This window comes from Diadema antillarum, unplaced genomic scaffold (genome assembly GCF_040938485.1).
Source record: "Diadema antillarum isolate AM-2024a unplaced genomic scaffold, OU_Dant_1.0 seq00001862_RagTag, whole genome shotgun sequence".
Lineage (NCBI taxonomy): Eukaryota > Metazoa > Echinodermata > Echinoidea > Diadematoida > Diadematidae > Diadema > Diadema antillarum.
This window is the reverse complement of record NW_027272532.1, coordinates 1-22045: the sequence shown is the minus strand read 5'-3', so window position 1 is coordinate 22045 and position 22045 is coordinate 1. Positions and strand designations below refer to the sequence as shown.

At 38.1% G+C, this 22045-nt stretch overlaps 1 protein-coding gene across 1 annotated transcript; it reads right to left on the bottom strand.

The window, feature by feature from the left end:
- Positions 1–433: 433 nt before the first annotated feature.
- On the bottom strand, positions 434–21318 carry LOC139712824 (phosphatidylinositol-3-phosphatase SAC1-like). Its single transcript, XM_071624615.1, is given in 20 exon segments — positions 434–809; positions 1580–1640; positions 4108–4209; positions 4415–4508; positions 6649–6721; positions 7328–7388; positions 7390–7404; positions 7881–8019; positions 8625–8723; positions 8851–8930; positions 9385–9453; positions 10372–10458; positions 11161–11348; positions 11950–11983; positions 12859–12918; positions 13796–13945; positions 15023–15150; positions 16619–16696; positions 18161–18258; positions 21215–21318. Coding segments are annotated over 20 exon segments (1779 nt in total). The 5' UTR covers positions 21241–21318; the 3' UTR covers positions 434–672.
- Positions 21319–22045: the final 727 nt, after the last annotated feature.

Genomic DNA, 22045 nt, shown 5'->3' with positions numbered 1-22045 from the left:
ATCTAGTTAAACATTAAGACAACTCTATTCCCTAATGTGCACATCAAGTACCAACGCCAAGGTGCTAGAAACCGACTACTTTGAATGAGGTAAGTGATCGATTCCAGCAAAAGATATCTCAGCTAGCACATAAGTTAACAGTGTTCACTCACTGGGGGATTACCTTAACAATGAAAACGTCATGCCTACAATACAATTCACTACGATCCACACACAGAGAGACAATGACGGCATGCCAACTACTGAGAGAACCCACATAGCACTCTGCTGCATGCTAAAAAACATGAATGTGGTATGTGAAAGGATAATATAGTGAACTGCTAATCTATTTCTCTGTCTTACCATATTCCTCCCCCTCTCTCCCCCCCCCCCCCCCAAATCAAGAGGGAAAAAATAATTTAGTGAGTAAGTAAAATGAAAATGTTAAGGGTTAGGATTGAGTGATGGGGGAAAAAAATTGGTACACAAAAAGAGACACAAACACACAAAAACACACATTTTTCACTGGAAGCAACCTTTGATGTATACCCTGGCACACAATGAGTGTACAAAATGAATCATCATACCGACAGTATCAAAATGGTATACGACTTCCTAGGCTGCAAAGATTTCGGTCCGTTGGTACGTAGCGACTTTGCGAAGTGAACGTGTCGGGAGAAGGACACCGTCTGCTCAGTCGCTCTTGATTTTGGCCTGCGAGAGTTTGGGCTGGTCGACGAACTCCGTGCCGAAGAGCCCCATGAGGACGATGCAGACACCAGTCGCCGCCAGCCAGAAGAGGATGTAGGCTATCTGTAGGTGCAGCTCAGCTGTGGTGTACATAGACACACAAAATAAATCAATTGTCACTACACTGCTCTGTTACTTCTTATGTTCTGTGAAATGCAGGCTATAGACTAATTTGGTTTTAAAACACTGAAGCTTCTGTTGGCTATAAATGGGGTGCTTCCAACACAAGAAGAAAAGATGATGCAATGGGTTATGCAATGAGTCAGGTGCATCGCTATGTCAGTGATTAATCAACTATCGTTAGGCATACTGAAGCCCCCAAGTTATGGCTAGAATAAACATTAAACATAAAAAATAGCGCCCAAACCAAACAGGTCTACAGAGTTCCAAGGTGTGACATCACAGCCATTTATCACCACTGGAGACTGATTCTACACAAACTCACATAGCCCAATTATCTGTGAACACAGAGGTGGCTAGCTATGCAGGTACCCTGTGCCAACCACTGCCCAATGCCTTGTGCAAGAATATCTCACTTTGAACCAGCACTAAGCTAACGCAAAAGACTGCGGTATCATCAATCCAGTATGGTATACAGAACAGAAAAAAAAAATCCACTATCGAAGCCTCACAATTTGTTTTTCCATCTCAAACCACACACAAAACGTGGGCAGACATCTTAATACAGGAGGAATTCAACATGCATAGATGTATCTGATCAATCTTCAAGGTGGATTTCTGTACACGACTTTACTCATCAAATTAGGTTGTTCAAGTTGTCAAACAGGGACTCTGAGAACAGAATGGAATTGGTTCTGATTCTTCCTTTTATCCTCAAAACTGAACTCACCGGATGGAATGAGGACGCTGATAAGCAGCATTGAGAAGGCAACCATGGCGATTGCTGGTAACTATGGAGACGAAAGAAACAAGACAACAATTCAATTACAAATTTAAAAGCTGTGATCACATATAAAAGGCTAAGTCTTCCTGGTGACCTAGTTTGTGCACACTGACTTTGGATGAAGATGAATGCACTTAACCCATTGAGGACGGAATGGTTTTGCTACAACACGCATTTCCCATAGACACTTGCCCCAGTATACTCAGGATTCATCCTCAACGGGTTAAATCAAGTAAATTAGCATGAAGTCACATCAAATCAAATTAAATCATATAAAGTAGGACTTGGAACAGCCAAAAAGCACACAAGACATGGATTTCAAAAGCAGTGCCTCTCGCATCTTGAAAACCCTTCTACATGTACTTCTATACACTATTCATCCCTTGATATCATTTGACATTAAAAATCAAACTGTTCACACTGATAACATTGTTTCCTTCACCTACAGTTATATGCTTTATATCATACATTCCAACAATTTCAAAACAAGGAAAAGTAGAAATTACGCGGTGCGTAATATATGTCCCCGCCGGAAGTAGCATTTAGTAGCAAAATGCACAATATAGGTAAAAAATCAAGGTCAAAGGTCAAAGAAGTCAAAGGTCAAAATTCTGTGTAGAAATTTTGAAGCCCTCACCTAGTGCCATCACATAAGGCAAACAGAATCGAAATCGGGTTTGAAATGGCTAAGGAGTAGCATTTTGTAGCCAATATACAATATAGGTAAAAAATCAAGGTCAAAGGTCAAGGAAGTCAAAGGTCAAAATTCTGTGTAGAAGTTTTGAAGCCCTCACCTAGTGCCATCACATAAAGCAAACGGAGGTAAAATTGGATTAGAAATGGCGAAGGAGTAGCATTTTGTAGCAAAATGTACAATACAGGTCAAAAATCAAGGTCAAAGGTCAAAGAAGTCAAAGGTCAAAATTCTATGTAGAAGTTTTGAAGCCCTCACCTAGTGCCATCACATAAAGCAAACGGAATCGAAATTGGGTTAGAAATGGCGAAGGAGTAGCATTTTGTAGCAAAATGTACAATATAGGTCAAAAATCAAGGTCAAAGGTCAAAGAAGTCAAAGGTCAAAATTCTGTGTATAAGTTTTGAAGCCCTCACCTAGTGCCATCACGTAAAGCAAACGGAATCGAAATTGGGTTAGAAATGGTGAAGGAGTAGCATTTTGTAGCAAAATGTACAATATAGATCAAAAATCAAGGTCAAAGGTCAAAGAAGTCAAAGGTCAAAATTCTGTGTAAAAGTTTTGAATCCCTCACCTAGTGCCATCACATAAAGCAAACAGAATCGAAATCGGGTTAGAAATGGCGAAGGAGTAGCATTTTGTAGCCAATGTACAGTATAGGTCAAAAATCAAGGTCAAAGGTCAAAGAAGTCAAAGGTCAAAATTCTGTGTAAAAGTTTTGAAGCCCTCACCTAGTGCCATCACACTAAGCAAACGGAATCGAAATCGGGTTAGAAATGGCGAAGGAGTATCATTTTGAAGCAAAATGTACAAGAAAGGTCAAAGGTCAAGGTCAAAGGTCACAACTGAAATTCTGTATAGAAGTTACAAAGCTCCCATGTAGTGCTATCACATAAAGCAAACAGATCAAAATTGGCTCATAAATGACAGAGAAGTAGCAAATTGAACAATTTGATCACACACGGACGCACAGACGGACGGACGGACGGACGGACGGACACACGGACACACACACGTACGGAGCCCGTTTCATAGTCCCCTGCTCGAACTCGTTCGGCGGGGACAATGACCTTCAGGGACTGGGAGAAAGACCAAACAGATTCTTTCTTTGAAATATATGATTTGAATTTGAAATTGAATCAACTTGTTTGTAGTGATTGCTAAGGAAGCAATGAATCACTGTAAGCTAGCTACCACAGGACCACCGTTTAAAATCCCTAACAAAGCGAAGCAATGAGAATAAAATATCTTGCTTTGGGATATATATATATACATGCTGCAGCCGCGGCACTTGAAGCACAGACCTTGCAATTAACAGTTCATGGTCTTATCCGTTGAGTCTAATCAATAAGGATTGATGATTACGAGTATAGAACACAATCATGTAAAAACCTTTAGAGCGAGCATAGTCTGCAGTTTGTCATCTTTGAAACCTAACCTCACATTCAATGTATGGGACTATGCAGGGGGGCAGACTTTCAATTGATGCTGGTCAATGAGGGGGGAAAAATCTATACTAAGGTGTCTCCAAACTTTCTTGACAGGTTATCGTCAATATTGACATTATGACAAAGGATATTAGTAACTGCTAACATAAAATTTGAGAGACATTAGAACAAACAAACAGAATGATGCACTGATTTTAATACAGTAGTATGATTTCAATTTAGGTTCATGAATCTTGACCCGTTGAGGACAGTTTGATTTTGCTACAACAAGCATTTCCCATAGAAGCTTGCCCGAGTATACTCAGAACTCATCCTCGACGGGTTAATCTTACCAGCATGAACTTGGCATCTCTGCTCTTGCGAAGCGGAGAAGGTCGTACCACCCCTTCACCTTCCTCTATCTCGTAGTTGCCAAGCAACAGGTCAATGGCATCCTGAAAAATATTTAAACATATTCCAGCACAAACAATTAAAAAAATTTTACAGAGATAATCACATACATGCATACATTCTTGAGAGTTGCAAATTGTAAATTGCTACTTGCATTGAAACAAAAGCAAGAACAGACATAACGACATAGCGATCTGCTACACAAGTTTGTGAGGGTGAATGGAAAGTCATCCAAATCTGCCAACCCACCTGCCTGTAGCCGTCCACAAAGTTGTTCAAGTAGTATCGGATTAATGAGTTGACACCGTCCCTGACCAGGCCGAACCTGGTCCTCTTCCCAGTCCTGTAATACAGATCAGAGAGGAAACAGGAAACACATCATACTTATATGTAATTATGTACACACACAAGAGGGTGAAAGTTCCTACCTTTTGGTTACTGGAATAGAGAAAACAACAAAACAATAAAATTTGAACTGCACTTTCATTTCTAGTGAAACTGTAATTTTTCTTGCATCCTTCACTTTAAAGACTGACAAGTCTTATTGAAAACATAAATGTTATAACTACCTTTATGTATCTACGATCGAGATGAAGGAGGAGATGGTTATACAATCATGGAAGAGGGTTAACAAACTGAAACTGCATCTCATGCAAAGTATGAATAAAATTAATTGTCAATCTGATCTCCTTCAGTCATTACATTTCGTCAGGTTGAAAGCCGTGACTTTCATTGAACGGTATGGTCAGTCTCTAATTTAGAACATAGAAAGCCAAGCTGACAGAACTATAAACTGTGACTACCAAGCTCAAAACCCACAAAAAGTAGGCCAAAGTGAGTTTCCACTTTTCTACATATTCTAAAAGAGTAAGCTCTAAGCTTTAAAATGATATATAACTCGTTAAACATGGACCAGCCTCACCCAATTTAAAAATGATTGTAATAAGAGAGAGTTTAGAGGTGCAGTCTCATAGAAAAAGGGAGAAAAGAAGATTTAAGGATAAGGGTCACACTGGCATGCTGTACAGAAGTATCAATGAATACATATTCTATTTTCCTGTGAAAGCAGCACCATCTGAAAAAAAAAAACTAGAAATGTCGCTAAGGCGACTGGTATGCCTCCGCCATAATGCATGATTCTCCTAATAGGTCTATAGTACATGTGGACAATGTGTAATTACATTTTCACAAAATTGGCAAAATATTAAAATGACAACTTTGTCACAAATGTGTTGAATGTTCACCTTCCTTGACCTAGGTTTAATTGGATGAGTAGGAGAGCATGTATTTGGGGATTTAAGGACTTTAACTTGACTTTGACTCATTCATAAGTTTATGCATTGATTAATTTTCAAGGTATGGAGAAAAAATGCAATTTCTGTATTGAAAAGTACATGGTTACCATTTTCATCTGGCCTTTGACCCTAAAATTAATAGGATAATCACCGACAGGCAGGACATGCATAAATATGTAGTAAGTTTCAAGATAACTTAAGCCACTTCCGAGATATGGAGGAAAAGAGTTAGTTCAGCCCTTTCCCTTGATCTTTGACCTTTCGACCTTTGAGGCAAAAAAAAAAAAAAAAGTTTCCAGAGAATCTCTATTCAGTTATACATGCATATACCAAGTGTAAAAAAAATAATAATAATAATCCTGCTGGCATTGCATAAATATGAGGGAAATAGTAAAATTCTGAAGTGTTGCCCTTGACCTTGGACCTCTGACCTTGGACCCATGAACCCTAAATTCTCTAGACAATCACTGCCAGTAAGTACATATATATACTATGTTCCATGAAGATACCTTGAACAATTTCCAAGGTACAGCGAAAAAAGTGAAGTTTTAATATTTTTACTTGACCTTTCAACCTTTGACCTTTGACCTCATGACCCCAAACTTTCACCTGAGAATCTTAATTGGGTAATACATTTGTACACTAAGTTTAAAGAAAATATCTTCAGGCATTGCATAGATATGGTGGAAATAGTGAGATTTTACGTATTTGACCTTGACCTTTTGACTTTTGACCTTGAGCATGGGCACTCAAAAGTTGAGAGGCACAATTTTCACCCCCTAATACACATACATGCCAAGTTTCATTAAGATACCTCAAAAGGTTTTTCAGTTACGCTGTCCACAAAATTCATTACGGACGGACGGAAGGACGGACGGACGGGACGGACAACCCGAAAAACATAATGCCTCTGGCACCACTTCGTGGCGGAGGCATAAAAATGGGTCTAGAAAAACTGTTAACATCTCAATTTCGGTTTGGTTTGAAGCTGCCAAATTTTGACAGCAGCTGGAGAAAAGATTACTCTCCCAGGTAAGACATACTTAGAGAATTTAAGTCAATCAACCCATGTGACTTATCTTGGTCCATGACACAGAATTCTAATCTGCAGCTTTTTGTGGGTTTTGAGCTAGGTGGTCACAAATGCAGTCATTTGGGAGGTTGGAGAGGAAGGGGCTGACACTGTACCTAGTAAAGTCTGTCTTGAGAGCTCCGGTACCAGCATACTGTCTTGAGCAGGCATCCGCATTGTCGGCCCAAGCTAGAGACAGCAAGAGAGAGATGGAACACACGGGACGACTTGAATCATCTCACTGGTTTCATGGTTATCATGCAAAAGGAAGTATACAGTTATGCAAGTCACCAAACAAAATCACATGACAGTTTGGTAATTGTGACAATTTAACACTTTGCAAATTACAATGTCATGTCAAACACTGGAGTAGCACATACATTTAAGAGGCTAAAGTCATTAATGGCTTGTTTTGTTTCAGAACACTTTCTGAACACTTAGGGTGGTTGCTTTTGTTGATCCTGTTTTCCATTTGCTTGAGTGCACATGTGTGTGTTTTTCTTTTTTATTAGGATATATATAACAACTAATACCTCCTGTTTAAAAAGAGAGAGGGGTTTTTGAGGATTGTCTGCAGAAAGTGCCCATGGCGTAGCCGCAGTAAAACTGTTCCTCTTTTTTTCACACTCAACTGGTCATACTGTCTCTCTTATTTGTTCAATAAAGAGACCATTTTTCATTGACATGTTCCACCATGTCACTGCCTGCTGTTCGAACAAGCTCTGTTGGGTCAGTTCTCCTAGACAAAAATAAACAAATTGATCCCAGATTAAATCTTGTTCCTAATTCACTTACTGTTCTTAAATGTTGAAAGAAATGTGGCATTTACTGCATCATCGAATCTCTCGCCCGGGTTTCAGCACTCCCATTTTCTGAAAAGAGAAGATGAAGGAGATTAGAAAAGAAAAAATGTTACATGTATATTTAAATTTTTCATTCTTAAACATGTCCAGTTTACTGAAGGAACTTGATTTGAAAGACTGAATAAGTAAGAAATAGCTGTAAAATAGTTCAGTGTTTCAATTGCGCTTCAACTTTCCTTGCTTAATCACATGTTTATTTTCAGCAACAACCCAAAATCACAAAATTGACTGCTTTTGACCAATATCTTTTATGAGAAAGAATAAATAATGCTCACTGTGCAATACTTCATATTTATACTGAAAATATTTATACTGAATACTGAAACATATTTGTATTCTATACTCTATGTGTAGTTAAGAAACACTTATAAAAGCTGATGAATACAAGTAATATTTACAGATCTCATTCCACAGCGCACTTAAACTAAGGCTTTCCGACAGGTAGCAAAAAAACACAACTGGTCCTGGTTCCCATGGCAACTCACCAGGAGCTGGTCCTGTAAGGCCCTTCCAGCCAGAAGACTTTGGACCACATTGGTCCTATCTAGGCAGTCCATGCAGTTGGTCCTGAATACACCAGTCTGGTGCATCACTAGTTCATTGTTGGCATCCATGAGGAAATACCTGACGTGAAAGGGAAACATATTACATAATTATGTGATCAATCTCTATAATTTCATCATCATCATCATCATCACTATTATCATTACCGACTTCATCACTGCCACTGACCATTTCATCAACATCATCACTATCATCAATCACAATCACAGTCATTTTCATCTTGGTTACCTTCATGCCATAATTGAAGTTGCTACAACAATCACCTCAATCAAATTTATGGGCATTTGCAATGTTTCAATTTACAACAAGCATTTTGGAAAAAGATCTGAGATACGATTGCCAAAATTGCCAAAGACCTTAAGGAGCTGCTAAAATCTTGTAGAAACAGCCGTAATCACATTATGTCAAGTCAACTGGAATGCCTACATCATTTTCATCATCATCATTATCATCATCATCTCATTATCATCATCATCATCATTACCACCACCACCACATGGGCCACTATCATTACTTGAGACTCTGATGCAACTTTCAGGGTAAAATCTTGGTGTACTGCTATTATCAATCCAACTTCTTTCATTTAAGTGAACTTGCTTGCCTCTAAATCTCTGAATACCAGTCAATGTTTCACAAAGGGGTAGACAAAGATTCACATTTCCTACCCAAAGTGTTCCTGGTCCTTGGCTAGTCTGTCCATAAGGATCGAGAGTCGGTCCCACCTCATCTTGCGGCATTCATGGTGGAAATCAAATGATTCATACCTGGGAAAAGGAGACAGTATACAATGCAATCACAGAAATGATAACGGTAAAAACACCATACATGAAAGGTTTAGGCTTTTCTGTGGTCATCTGTGAAAATATTGCATTTAAAAAATTCATTCTTTACCTCATCATGCTGTTTGCCGACTCATACACAGTCTTGGCAAACATCTTCTCCAACCGATCTTCGACTCCCTTGTGGTCAATCTGAAATAAAACAAACAAACAAACTAAACACCGGAGTGAAACAACTACAGTATCATGGACAAAACTGACCATCTAAAAAAAAACTACAAAATATGGAGCTCTCTTATGGGGCTACATATAGTTTTGATATATATTTTTACATTTTCTCAGTTAAAAGAATTTACGTGGACACAACAGGCATACATATGTAAACAAGAACAGCTCTTCAGTGCTCATGACTTAAATAGAGAAGAAAATGGATATACTTTGACATGAATTTACACCCAAACCTTGAATAATCTAACATAGCATGATAAAATAGACACTATCTTTCCCATACAGCATGATACAATGGTGAGGAATGTACATTCTTCATTTGTTTGCACGTCTTATTCCGGTGGTAAAAGGGGAAAAAGGCTAAAGATAGGATGTGGTGTGAACAGGAGAGGAAAAAATGAATGTGAATATTACCCACCAGGTTGATGAGAACTTGGTTGCCATAGTTGACAACTTGGTCATCAAAGTGTCTCTTAAAGGCATCCAGCTAGAAATAAACAAATTGAACAGATAAAACATAAGCAAGCTATTAAAAATAGACTAATTCCACAGACCTATACCCTACTTCAAGTCTTTCCTTAAATACCTGACATGACTTTGTATCATTAGCTCACTTACACAGCCTCCTTTTTTGCTTTGTTGGGTTTTTTTATGTGACTTTCTTTTAACAAAGGAAAAAGTTTGCAACCAGATTTCTCACTCACTTATCATGGGCAACAAATGAATATATCCAAATTATAGAAGGTGAGGTGTTAATTTCACAATAAGCTATAATAAAAGCATTCTCAGGGCACATATACAGTCTTATACATTTGTGCCATCCTACTTTTTCTAATTTTTATGAAAGTTTTCAGAATTTTGATGACTTTAACTACTTTTGAAGTGACAGTTTCCCCATAACAGACATGTGAATTCAGCAAATGCAGAGAGATTAGTGACATACTCAGAGAAAGTTTAGGGAAAATTGGATGTCCTAGCAATGTAAATTTTGTGGAATTCCTATTTTCTTTTAGAAATCAGTTTTCTGCTATGCTACTGCAAAAATGCTGTCGAGTTTCCAGCGAGAGAGGGCAGTACACAAGGAATTAACAAAATAACCAAAACTGTAAAAGTTCATTCAACTGTTTGTTAATGATGGTTTGTTTTTCTCAGAGTTTTACAAAGTGTTTTGCAATGTTTATCTTTGAATGTAACTTTCTATCTAATACAAATTATCAGGATTATTCACCATGGCTACTCTCACTACACTGAATAATTGGTGTTAATTTACATCGGTGAAAAGCAATTTTGTCAGTTTGTGGCAAATTTTCTGTCGTGCTGAGAGAAGAGGTCTGTATACCCATGGACCTACAACAAAGGTCCATGGTATACCTCACTCTTTAATTACTGCAACACTGCTACTCACATGGTTCTGTGATTCACTGATCTGAATGAGAGGCTTGTACTTGAGGTTTGGTCTCTGAGACCAGAACAGAGGAATGGACCCTCGTGTCTGCAGCGGGGGAAAGAAAATCACATCAGTAGGCATGATAAGTTTGTATGTTTGCTTTTTAACCTGTTGAGGACGGACTGATTTTGCTACTACATGCATTTCCAATAAACACCTGCTCGAGTATACTCAGGACTCATTCTCGCCTGGTTAAGGAGACAAGGTGAGGCATAAATTGCACAGTAAACATTGCATTTGGTCAAGGCAACCAGACAGCATTTAAACATGAATATGAGATGCAACAGTGGGAGAAGAAATACTTTGCCAATATCTTATATGCTGGTTTTAAGAATGATGCCAATAATGCTGCCAATTATTATACCCTTGAAGCTAACTACAATCAATAACAGTACTAACTGTAGGCTAATTCCCTTACATATAACTAATGCCAAAATATAAGAGAGCAGAGAGATGGATCTTTGTAAACCAGATATTGGCTTCCAAGTACAAACAATTACATCGATCAGATTTCTGTTAAGATATCATTAATGTGCAAAAGGCACAATTATAATGGTTTTCCATAAAAGACACTTACAGATGATGGCAATACTTTCAAAACAACACATAGGATGATGTTACTAACAGCAAGGCAATGGATTTGGTCATTTCTAAATGGCATTCTTCCGGACATCTCTCGATTACTTCTTTTCTTACATTTTAAGTCTTAAGTCTTCGATGAATTCCAAAATCACCCTTGCAACGTACCTGGACGAAGGATGCACGGCTACCGTTGTATTGCACGATCTGCTCCGTCTCCACGAAGTTTGCCGCCTGGCCAACCTCATCCAGACCACGCATGTAGAAGCGTGTGCCGGCCCGCAGGCAGCTTCGCCGCGAGATGACGACGTAATCAAATCGTTGCCTGTTCACTATGCCAATTCTTATTGACACGACTGATCGGTAATGAGTGCTAAGGAAGTATTTCGGATTGTTCCCTTCTCCTAAAACTTCACTTATGTGTTCTACTAATATTACTGTATTCAATCCATCCATATGTTCACTGGGGAAACTTGCCCTTCACATGGATGCAGCAATTTCATCTGAATGAATGACTTTCATTTCTCTACAACCTTACCAGTCATTTCAAAAAATAATAATAATCAAAATCAAAGCATATTTCAAAGCTGACAATACTATTCCAAATCAAACCACAGAAGACAAATTAAGTTTGTTCCAACACATATTCCTCAAGGGCCAAATCCTTTTGTAATCAGAATTAACCATAAATGGGCTAGAGTGAGTAATGAGAATGATAATTTGTACGTGACTATCACAACAATCAAGAAAACATCTACATCCTATTCTAGTTTGGCGTATTTTTCCTGCCTTTCCTACTCATAAAAAAGATAATCAAAGTGATCAGCTTGAATGCCTTGTGGTTTCAAATTTGTCAGTGTTTATCCACCACTAAGCACTGCACATCAATTTTACACAAAAGTCTTTATCCAAAGATAAAGATCACTTTGTTCACCATATTTCATCTGTAAAGGATACAACCAACCATGACAGGCAGAATGAATTTGGCAAGCTGAAATGAAAAAAAGATCAAAGGAAAAAGAAAATCAGTTCTCTCAGTACTATAATCCATTTCACATGTATCAAACACCTACTACAACACTAGTGTGTGCTTTACATATCATTCAGTAATTCACTGTCAACTCTTACTATGCTTTGTTCACTAATCAGCAGGCCCATATGAGTATTTTTTTTTTTGGCATCTGTAGATGTCTGAAAATTATCATTTTCCACTGAAGAAAACTGGAAAATCCTTTATTGGTTTACCATGGCCTTCCTGTTGGACTGAGGCATACTGTTACACAGGAGTGGGCTGGCTAATTTTCACCGAGGACAAGATTGGGGGAAAATACAATACCTAATGAAGTAACACAAAATCTTCTACTAGAAACAAGAACATCGATTATACCCAACAAAGGAGTACAATAGAAAAAGTCTGTATATGCGACATCATGGTCTCATGATCACATTTTATATTGCTCTAATGAAGCTTCATATGATGATTTACAGAAACATGTTGATTGCAACATTTTCATCTAATTTTTTTTTTAAATCAAACTCTCAAGATTTTGCTAATCTGAACTCTCCAAATGATTCTACTCCTGTCAGCCATTTATCCAAAGTGGTAGCTTCCCTCATAAAATGTAAACAACAAACCTGGGACCTGTTCCATAAGCGTAACTCAGTGAATCGAGCGTATCTTCAATATCGAGCTTAAGTCCTGTTTCATAACGACACGCTTGATTTCAAGAAAAGTCAAGCATAACTTTCAGTAGATTGAGCAATCAATCGCAAAGTTGTTTATGAAACGCAATTTGCGATTGATTGCAACTTACGCTCAATCTCAAAAGAAACAGGCCCCCGGAAGAAGTATCCACGTATGCTTACCTCTGGTTGGGCTATGAGTTCTCTCAACATGTGTCCATTCCAGACATATCTCTGATCAGCCTGGGTAGCAATAAACACCAACATAGGAAAGATTAACTTATATTAGCAAAATGTAAAGTGTATGACAATTTTTAATGATAATGGTCAGGGGCGGATCCAGGAACTCTGTAAAGGGGAGGGGGGCACAACTAATATTTCTGGTGCCACTTCCGGGTTTCATTTCATTTTTTTCTTTTTATTTCTTTTGTTTTCAATGAAAAATAAAGGGGGGGCGTGCCCCGGTTGCGCCCCCCTCTGGATCCACCACTGATGATGATAATATGAATTCATATTGCGCCAAATCCACTCTGTAAGAACGCTCAAAGCACATACATATTATTATTACCCCAATATCTGGATACGTGATTTCCCGCCAGCACTGACAGCGCTCACTCTCCACTCTCTAGGAAGCATTCCAGCCAGTCGCCATTTTACAGGTGCCCTCATACTGATCAACCAACAAAAACATTCTCATCCTACCAGGTACCCATTTATACTCCTGGATGGAGAGCAGCAATGTGGATAAAGTGCACTTGCTAAAGGGCAAACATGTTGTAGGCTTTGTGGGGCTCTAACCCAAACCATGCTCATGTGATTCAGAAACATGCGCTCTTATCCACTCAGCCACGACACCTCCACACCTATATGAAATTATAAACCTTTTTCACACCTTTTTGAAATTACAAACAGACCAATAGCCAATGACTGATAAACATGGCCCAATCAGATGAAAATCATAACAACAAATTCTGTAGTCATTCTGTAGACAAAAAGATTCTGGCACAAAAACGAAAAATTGAAACTTTCTTTAGTCAACCTGCATACTGATTTATGTGAAGACAGCAAGAAATCATCCCCAAAGTTTTCAAACAAGATAAGTGTGGTGGGCTGGACGTACCCTTTCAAAGAGTGGCATCTGCAGGAACTCTGGGCTGGTGTTGTACAGTCGTTGCAGCGAGTGTGTCAGGTCAAAGGTCGTTGAGAAGTAGAACGTGTTGCACTCCAGGGCGTACTGCACCATGGACTCGTACGTCTTGTTGTCCTGTTTCTACTCATGATCAAAGCAGAATACAGTGCACTCAAAACTAGCATATATATATTTATACACTTTATTAATTCAGTTATAACAAAATTTTGATGTAACGAAAGAAAACTGCCAGTCCTGAGGAACTTCCTTATAACAGGAGTCCACTGTATCAGTAGCAGTGACAATTCTGTTACCAAAGAAGTGTTTATTGTATATGCCATATATTCAGCAAGTTCAATTTTTCTTCTCAAGTCGGAACTTCTCGACAATTACACGAGTGGTTGAATTTGTGATCGTGGAGTACAGAAATCAACAGCATAATGCACGCATGCATGCATATTGCATTCATGTCTGGACTGGAGTTGATATTTTCATGTGTCGTTGAATTCACAAATAGGACCCAACATGCAAAATTCGCGGTATATAAAAACCCTGCAAAATGTGTGGCACATACAGGGTTTGCTTTGGAGATGACATATGTAAATCTCACATCTAGCTTGACAAACTTTGACCAATACATTCTGACTGATTACCTTGAAGAGCATTAAAAAATATGTGATGCAAATTTATCTCAAGCGTTGTATCTTAGACATCTTGGACAAATACAGCACTGTGGGACAATCACAATACATTCATCATAATCTGCAGTACATTATCATACCAACTGTCATTATGGTTGGGCATGGCAACAGAGAAGAGAGGGTTTTTTTTCTTCTTAATCATATTCACTCATATTTGTTTTACTATTGATATTTTGTATATCTTGTAAAGCAATTCATATGTACCACTGAATTGCTATTGTGAAATATGTTTCAATGTATTTGTATCGGACCGAAACCCAGAATGCGTTGTTGAATATAATGATAAACTTTCAAATTTTCAAAAACTTCCCAACCACATTTCAATCAGGCATCAAAATCCATTACAGATATTACAATCAAATATTTGCCAATCACATTTTATGGTAGAATCCATGGATTTTAACAGAGCTTTACAGACTGGAAGAACACAATAGAAGGATGCAGTGAGCTCGGTATGAGGATATTTGTCGTTCTGCCTTGCAGAAACTGCAAGAATGCCTAGAGTCTGCTCCCTTACCTGTTCCTCATTCAGATGTAGATCAGTTTTCTTGTAGGGGATGGTCTCTGTTCCAGCCACCTTCCATACTACTTGTCCATTGATCTCACCAACTTTTTCTTTCTTTGTTATCACCACAAGATATGGTCCTGATTTAGAAAAAGAAAAATAAGTTTACATGAATGAATGAATATCAAATGTAGATGTACATGCACATCAGATACGTTACGTTGTGATAAATGCTAATATCCTAGAGATGTTGGAGTTTCACAATAGCGCACAGATAAAACAATATTCTCTTCTTTTTTTTTGTTCACAGCTGAATTCACTGTCTAAACATACAATAATCTTTTTGAGTATTCTGATATGACTGGATTGAAGATTCAAATGTTCCCATAAACTTCACTGAATCATGATCACACTTGAATATGATATAACTTTGAAGTTGCAGAGACTTTTTGAGAGAGATCAAAGAAATGCTAAGGTATGCTCATCCTCTTGCTTGTGACTGGTCCTCTTGACACCAAAACATTTTATGGAAAAAAAATGGATACATTGACCAGAAAACACAGAGGTGGGATTTTGTTTATTTTAATTCCATACTCCTTTTCCCCTTCATGTTGTGCATGGCTACACTCAAATAAGCTATATCTTTTACAAAGTAATCACAATAATTCCTGTGATATCCTGGATTGGAACATCAAGGTACAGCTATACTTGCTGGGACCTTCCTTAACTATGGTAAACACAGCAATTATTACATCAACCTACCTCCCTGGTCTAGTAATGGGAACTTTCCAAACCTATACACCCAAAGCCAGCCTCCCCAGCTGCATGATAAATATCATGGTCACATGATTACAAAGAGCTCAGGATGCACAAAAATCATAAATTGTCATTACAGACTGGCATTGAGTGTCATTTGCCCCCCCCCCCCCAATCCATTTCTAAAAATGTGAGCTTACTTGGGTGATTGATTTTATATAGTTGGTTTATAAAATACTATCCAAGTAACACTTGCAAGTTATCAAAGCTAGAAATCACACAACTCGATGCTTGAATAACACAAGCACAAAATTAGCGCTGAAATACATTGTTACATTGTACCTCTGCCAGTGGAGGAGGTTATGTTTTCATCTGCATTGGTTTGTGTGTTTGTTGTTGTGTCTGCGTGGAAAATAACTCAAAAAGTTGTGAACAGATTTGGATGAAACTTACAGGAAAGGTTGAGAATGACACAAGAAATAGATGATTAAATTTTGGTAGTGATTCAAGAATTTTAATGGATTTTTTTGAAGGATTTTTTATTTTGGCAGGTAGGGTCATTGAACGTGGGAGTTCAAGCTGCACGTTTTTGAGGTTTGCAAACGCATACTAAAGTGCGTGCTCTAGTTTCTGCTAGGGCAAGGCGCGCCACGCAGCTGAAAGTTGATGATGTAACAAAAGGCTTCTATATTAAATTGGGCAATTTTCAGCAAGCATACGTATGGGTGGAAATTACTGATCTCATTTGGGGAACAAGATCAGTGGTGGAAATGAGCTGCTTGGCGGAGGTCTGCGCTCTCAGAGTGCTTTTCTAATTTGATCTACTTTGGGTGCCACTGAAAAGTACTGTACCTCTAAGGAGTTTGATGATACCCATGAGGCCATGGACAGGTTTTCTGCTGGCACCAGCAGGGATTGTCGTTCCATTTTCTGGTAGAGGGATGGAGGAAAAAAAAAACAGTTTACTGATATTTCTTAAATGGCCCATGGAGGCAGAAAACTGTAGTAATTGTCGGAGCTCTCCTAAAAAAGAGAACATTATTTGAAATAAAACCACAATCAAAAAAAAGAAAAAGAGAAGTATCCACAATTGCCTTGCTCACCTTATTTTGTCATATTCAAAATATGCATCATTGTAGTTTACTGTTTGGTTCATATGATGCTCCGTAGAATTTCTCATATCTGTTTGACAAAATGACTTCTCCTATATAAAAAAATAATAATAATGAAAGAAGAAAGTGACTAAGATGCATCTTAGAGAGACACAAAGATATTCAAAATGAATTATGTTTTTAACTATAAAACAAAGAGATACATTGGTAGTGAACTTCATGGCAGGCAGTACATGTGGATTTCATAAAAAAAACTTTCATGAAATAATGACTGCTTTTATTAAGATGAAATCAAGATGCCATCTATAAACAAAGCTGCCAATGACTGAATCAATCACACTTCAAAACACCTCAAACCATAATCTACCCTGTTGACCAAAAAATGCATATTTTTGGGAATCTTTCAAATTCACTCATGCAACTTTCTGTTTTTTGTTTCTTTCTTTGTTTTGGATGCTAATGACACTTGTGTCATCATGCAAGTCTCCAAGACATAAAAGAAACAGATCTGTGGAGGGTGTTATAATGGAGTATTAAACAGTGTTGTTATTTTTTTTTCTTCCAAATTCTTGCAACAATCAAAGCATCCTGTAACAAACTGCCAGGCATTGTGACCAGTTTTGTTTTTGCTTTTTTCATTCCTGAAAAATCTGTTAGGCAAAGGGATAAGCTTTCTTTCAATTTTCTCCATGCTTTAATGTAAGCTTTGGCAGCTAGCCTTTGAATCTTACCTTAATTAAGAGTGAAAACAATGCTTTCTTCACCTATGGAGGCTGTTTCACAAACATTACCTGTATTCTTTTCTACAATTCTTTACATGATTCATTTGTTTTAATAAAGTCTTATACAAAAATGTGACAATAAACTGAACAAATGTGCTCCTAAAGGCATTGTCCCATCCCTGTAGCTGTGCTGTGCGAACCTTCTGTCTATGTGCTCCATAAAAATCTGTGAATAAACTGAGATAAATCGTCTGCAGAGCCACATCTTGTGTACATAGCATTCTCTGGTTTCAATGACTAAACAACATACACAGAGCTACCAACATTCACCCATTATCATCAGGGATATTCCAAATACAAAGAGCAATCAAGGAGATACTTGCATGTAGCATGCATCTCTACGGGCAAATGGAATTCCCAAATCGAGGAGATTTTTATATTCTCTTATCCAGATATGAAGAGATATACTGAAGTCTTCAAGAGGCCTCCTGTATAGTCAGGAAGGCTTGTTCATTGGCAGCTCTGAATACAACCAAGTGAGTTGAAAATTAGTTCCTCACCTTCTAGAATGATTTCTTGACTCAGCCGGTCTATGACAAGGACTTCCTTTGTGCCGGGATCACGACTCTCGACAAAAAATTTGTCATCTTGGACATGTCTGTGAAAGAGGTTCAACAGAAACTAAAGTCTTGAAAACATCCTTCCAAACTATTGACACACACAGTAACATATTAAGGTAATTCTATGCATGCATGTACAACATTAAGAATGTATACATTTATCACACATGGGGAGAGGAAACATAAAGATAATTCACATAGAAAGAGAAACATTGATCACTGACATTGTTTATAATAGAGAAACAGAGGTAGTTAGAATGATAACATTATGATCTGTGGAGAAGAACATGTGATGGACACTGCATTTTAGCTTATTGGGGGTGGGTTAGGTCTTGGAATGATCTTCCTCTGCATGTAGAATCTGAACCTGTGTCACTAAAATTCAGAGCAGATTGGGGGCCTTTTGCTGTGAAAAAATAAAAGGCTTTTACTTGCTCTGCACCTCTCAGTCTCACGAAGTATACCACGATAGAGAATACATTGTGAAAGAAAACATTTTCTTTTGTTGTCAAACTGAATAATTTCAATAAATTTGAACTAGATCTAAGTGCTGCTGGTAGTCTAATAAACCCTGTCTACCATATCTAATTAGTTCTCTGCCAGGCCCAGAGTTCCAAACGTAGAACCATCCACTCAAACTTATTCTAAAAAAAGAACGAAAGTTCCAATTGATGTATGATTCATTTATATGCCTGAATACAGATTATTTTTAGAGGCCCTATATCATTTTGAGATAAACACAAATAGGGGTACACGGTGATGCATTCCATAAAGGTGAAATTTAGGCCAATTAGGGGCAAGTTGATGCTTATCAAGCAAAGGTTGGTTTTGAATGGGTGATTCTAAGAGCAAATGTATTGGCTTTAATAGTTCAATTTATTAAGTAAAAAGGGTATTTTTTTTCTACAAAAAAAATTCCTTATCAACAAAATGTAAATTGTTCAGACTGTGGCCTTAAGTTGAAGGTAGCTAGCTAGCTAGCTGGACAGCATCTGGCACCAAATATTCAGAATATACATTTACCAAGAAAAGAAAAAGAAAAAAAAAACCTAAAAAGACATCTGATCCGGGCTGGCTGATTTTCATGAATCAAGGTAAATTTTTAGTGGTTCTATCTAACGCTAGAGTACTACTAGATCTAAGACATAAGAGTAAGACTATGGCCTATGCTAACTACACATCTACCCTAATCGTATACGTTGTCATTTTCAGTGGGGGGTGTATGTTTCCTGCATGAATATCTTTATTAATTGTAGAAAACTAAAACATAAGGAATCCCCATAGTCTATGATATTCATTCAATAATCGGTACAGTATGCGATCTTTTTTTCAATTACGTCAAAAACCCACCGAAATCTGTGATTAAAATCAGGTCTGTAAGCGTCCGTATTACTTACTCCTCATCTTCTGCGTGATATTTGAATGGCGGCCACTCTCGTATATTAAACAACGTAGTGAGTCGGAAAAGTTCATAACCTTGTCAGAGCGGAAGTGACCCATGCAAAGGTCAAATTATCAGAGCAGCACGCGCAGAAATACATGTACATAGCAAACGACAAGCTTTACATAACACACAAAACGCACGGGCGTACGTAAAACGCTACCACGGTACTTCCGGTTGCACATGCATGGTAGTTTGTTGATTTTGTCAAGCTCTCGAAGAAAAAGATGTCATCGCACAATCTACTCCGTACTCCGAAAAATTCAACAATAAGGTCTGGATACCAACAAAACACCAAATTCAACTCAACCATCAGCAAAATACGATGTAGGTGAGTGGTAAAAATCATCTTATTGGTAAAATCAAACAAAATAAGACATTTTAATGTGATTTTGCCGTCAAAAGCGACGGTCATATACAAGGGAAAACACTAGTACTAGAGATTGTCTAGATGTCAGACCGCTGTACTTCGCACAGCGGTCTGGTCAGGCCAGGCCTATCATGCTAGCTAGGTCAGGATTAACTACACGCAGCCGCTGTCGCGAAGCGACGCGGCTGCACCTCTATTCCCTCGCAGACATTGTCATTTTTCAGTGTGGTTGTGCGACTCCTTCATGAATATCTTTATTAATCGTGGAAAACTAAAATACAAGGAATTATCGTAATCTATGATAATCATTCAATAATCGGTACGCGATTTTTTTGTTTAATTACGTCAAAAACTCACCGAAATCTGTGGCTGAAATCAGGTCTGTAAACGTCCTTATTGCTTCACTCCTCATCTGCGTGTTATTTGAATGGCATTCACTCTCGTATACTAACAATGTACAACGTTGGTAGTCGGAGAGCTAGAGGGCGCCTCTCCGACTACCTACGTTGTACGTTGTAGCATACGAGAGTGAATGCCATTCAAATAACACGCAGATGAGGAGTGAAGCAATAAGGACGTTTACAGACCTGATTTCAGCCACAGATTTCGGTGAGTTTTTGACGTAATTAAACAAAAAAATCGCATACCGATTATTGAATGATTATCATAGATTACGATAATTCCTTGTATTTTAGTTTTCCACGATTAATAAAGATATTCATGAAGGAGTCGCACAACCACACTGAAAAATGACAACGTCTGCGAAGGAATGGAGGTGCAGCCGCTGTCCCTACAGCGGCTGCGTGTAGCTAGGTCAGGATGACAGTAGTTTTACAGTGAGTGAGTAAAAGCAATGTAGCCTAATAGTAACAAATTAAAAAGTTAACGCATCAACATTTCCCCTTTTTATCGACACACTGCACTGCACTGTAGCAGGGAGGTGGATCCCACCTCCCTGACTGTAGTCTACAGTAATTTACACAGCATCACATCGCGCTATGGCTATCCACATCCGTTGCATCCCGTGAAGCCATAATTTAACCACCACAGATTTACATATATGGGACCGAGTATTCGGAATAATTGACAGTAGCACAACGAAATGTGCGTCTCTCGTACCTCCCTTGAGAGCAAAGGTGCGATAAATAACATGATTTGGGAGAACACATAATACCAAACTTACAGAATCAGTGTTTCGTGAACTGCCATTTTCAAAATCTCAGGAAAGCAGGAGCAAGAAAGCGAGGATCAATGTGTGTACGCCGTCCGACACTCCGCCATTCCGATACATTACTCGAATCGTTGTGTAGGATCGATCCTAGCTGAACGTTAGAGATCCAACGAGAAATTGAAAGAGATCGAGGATGGGGGGGGGGGGGGGGGGGGGGTACATTGTGTGTACTAAGGGCAATTTCTACGCTGTATGTAAAGAGGAAATTAATAAAACAAGAACAACAGTACGACAGAGACTCGTTATGACATAAATCGTACACGTCACTTATATCTGATGTATACAATTAATGGACATCTTTACAGATGTAAGGATAAAGATATTAAAGGGATGGTATATTATTATCAATGGTGGAGACGAGGATTGGGTTTTTAACTTTTTGTGAGATACCAAGAAACCACTTATGAAATAGTATACTTAGTAGAACATACCATTCTTAGAGGACTACTAAGTTTATTTGATGAAAATTGTTTGTGAAATGGCCGAAACATACAAAAACAAAGTAAAACAAAGCATATGTAATAAAAGGCGGGTCCCACCTTTTATTAGGATTGCTCTTTTTTGGATATCTCAGCCATTTCAAAACTGATTTTCATCAAATAAACGTTGAATTCCTTTTGAAATTACATGCACTTTCACATTTCATAAGAAGTTTCTCATTGTCTCACATAAATTGACAGAAACTTGAAGTTAGGTCTCAACCAGAACTGTATGATCCCTTTAAGGGAGACATCAAGAATTATGGGAGCTTGATAAAAGTGGGGGGGGGGGGGCAGTTTATAT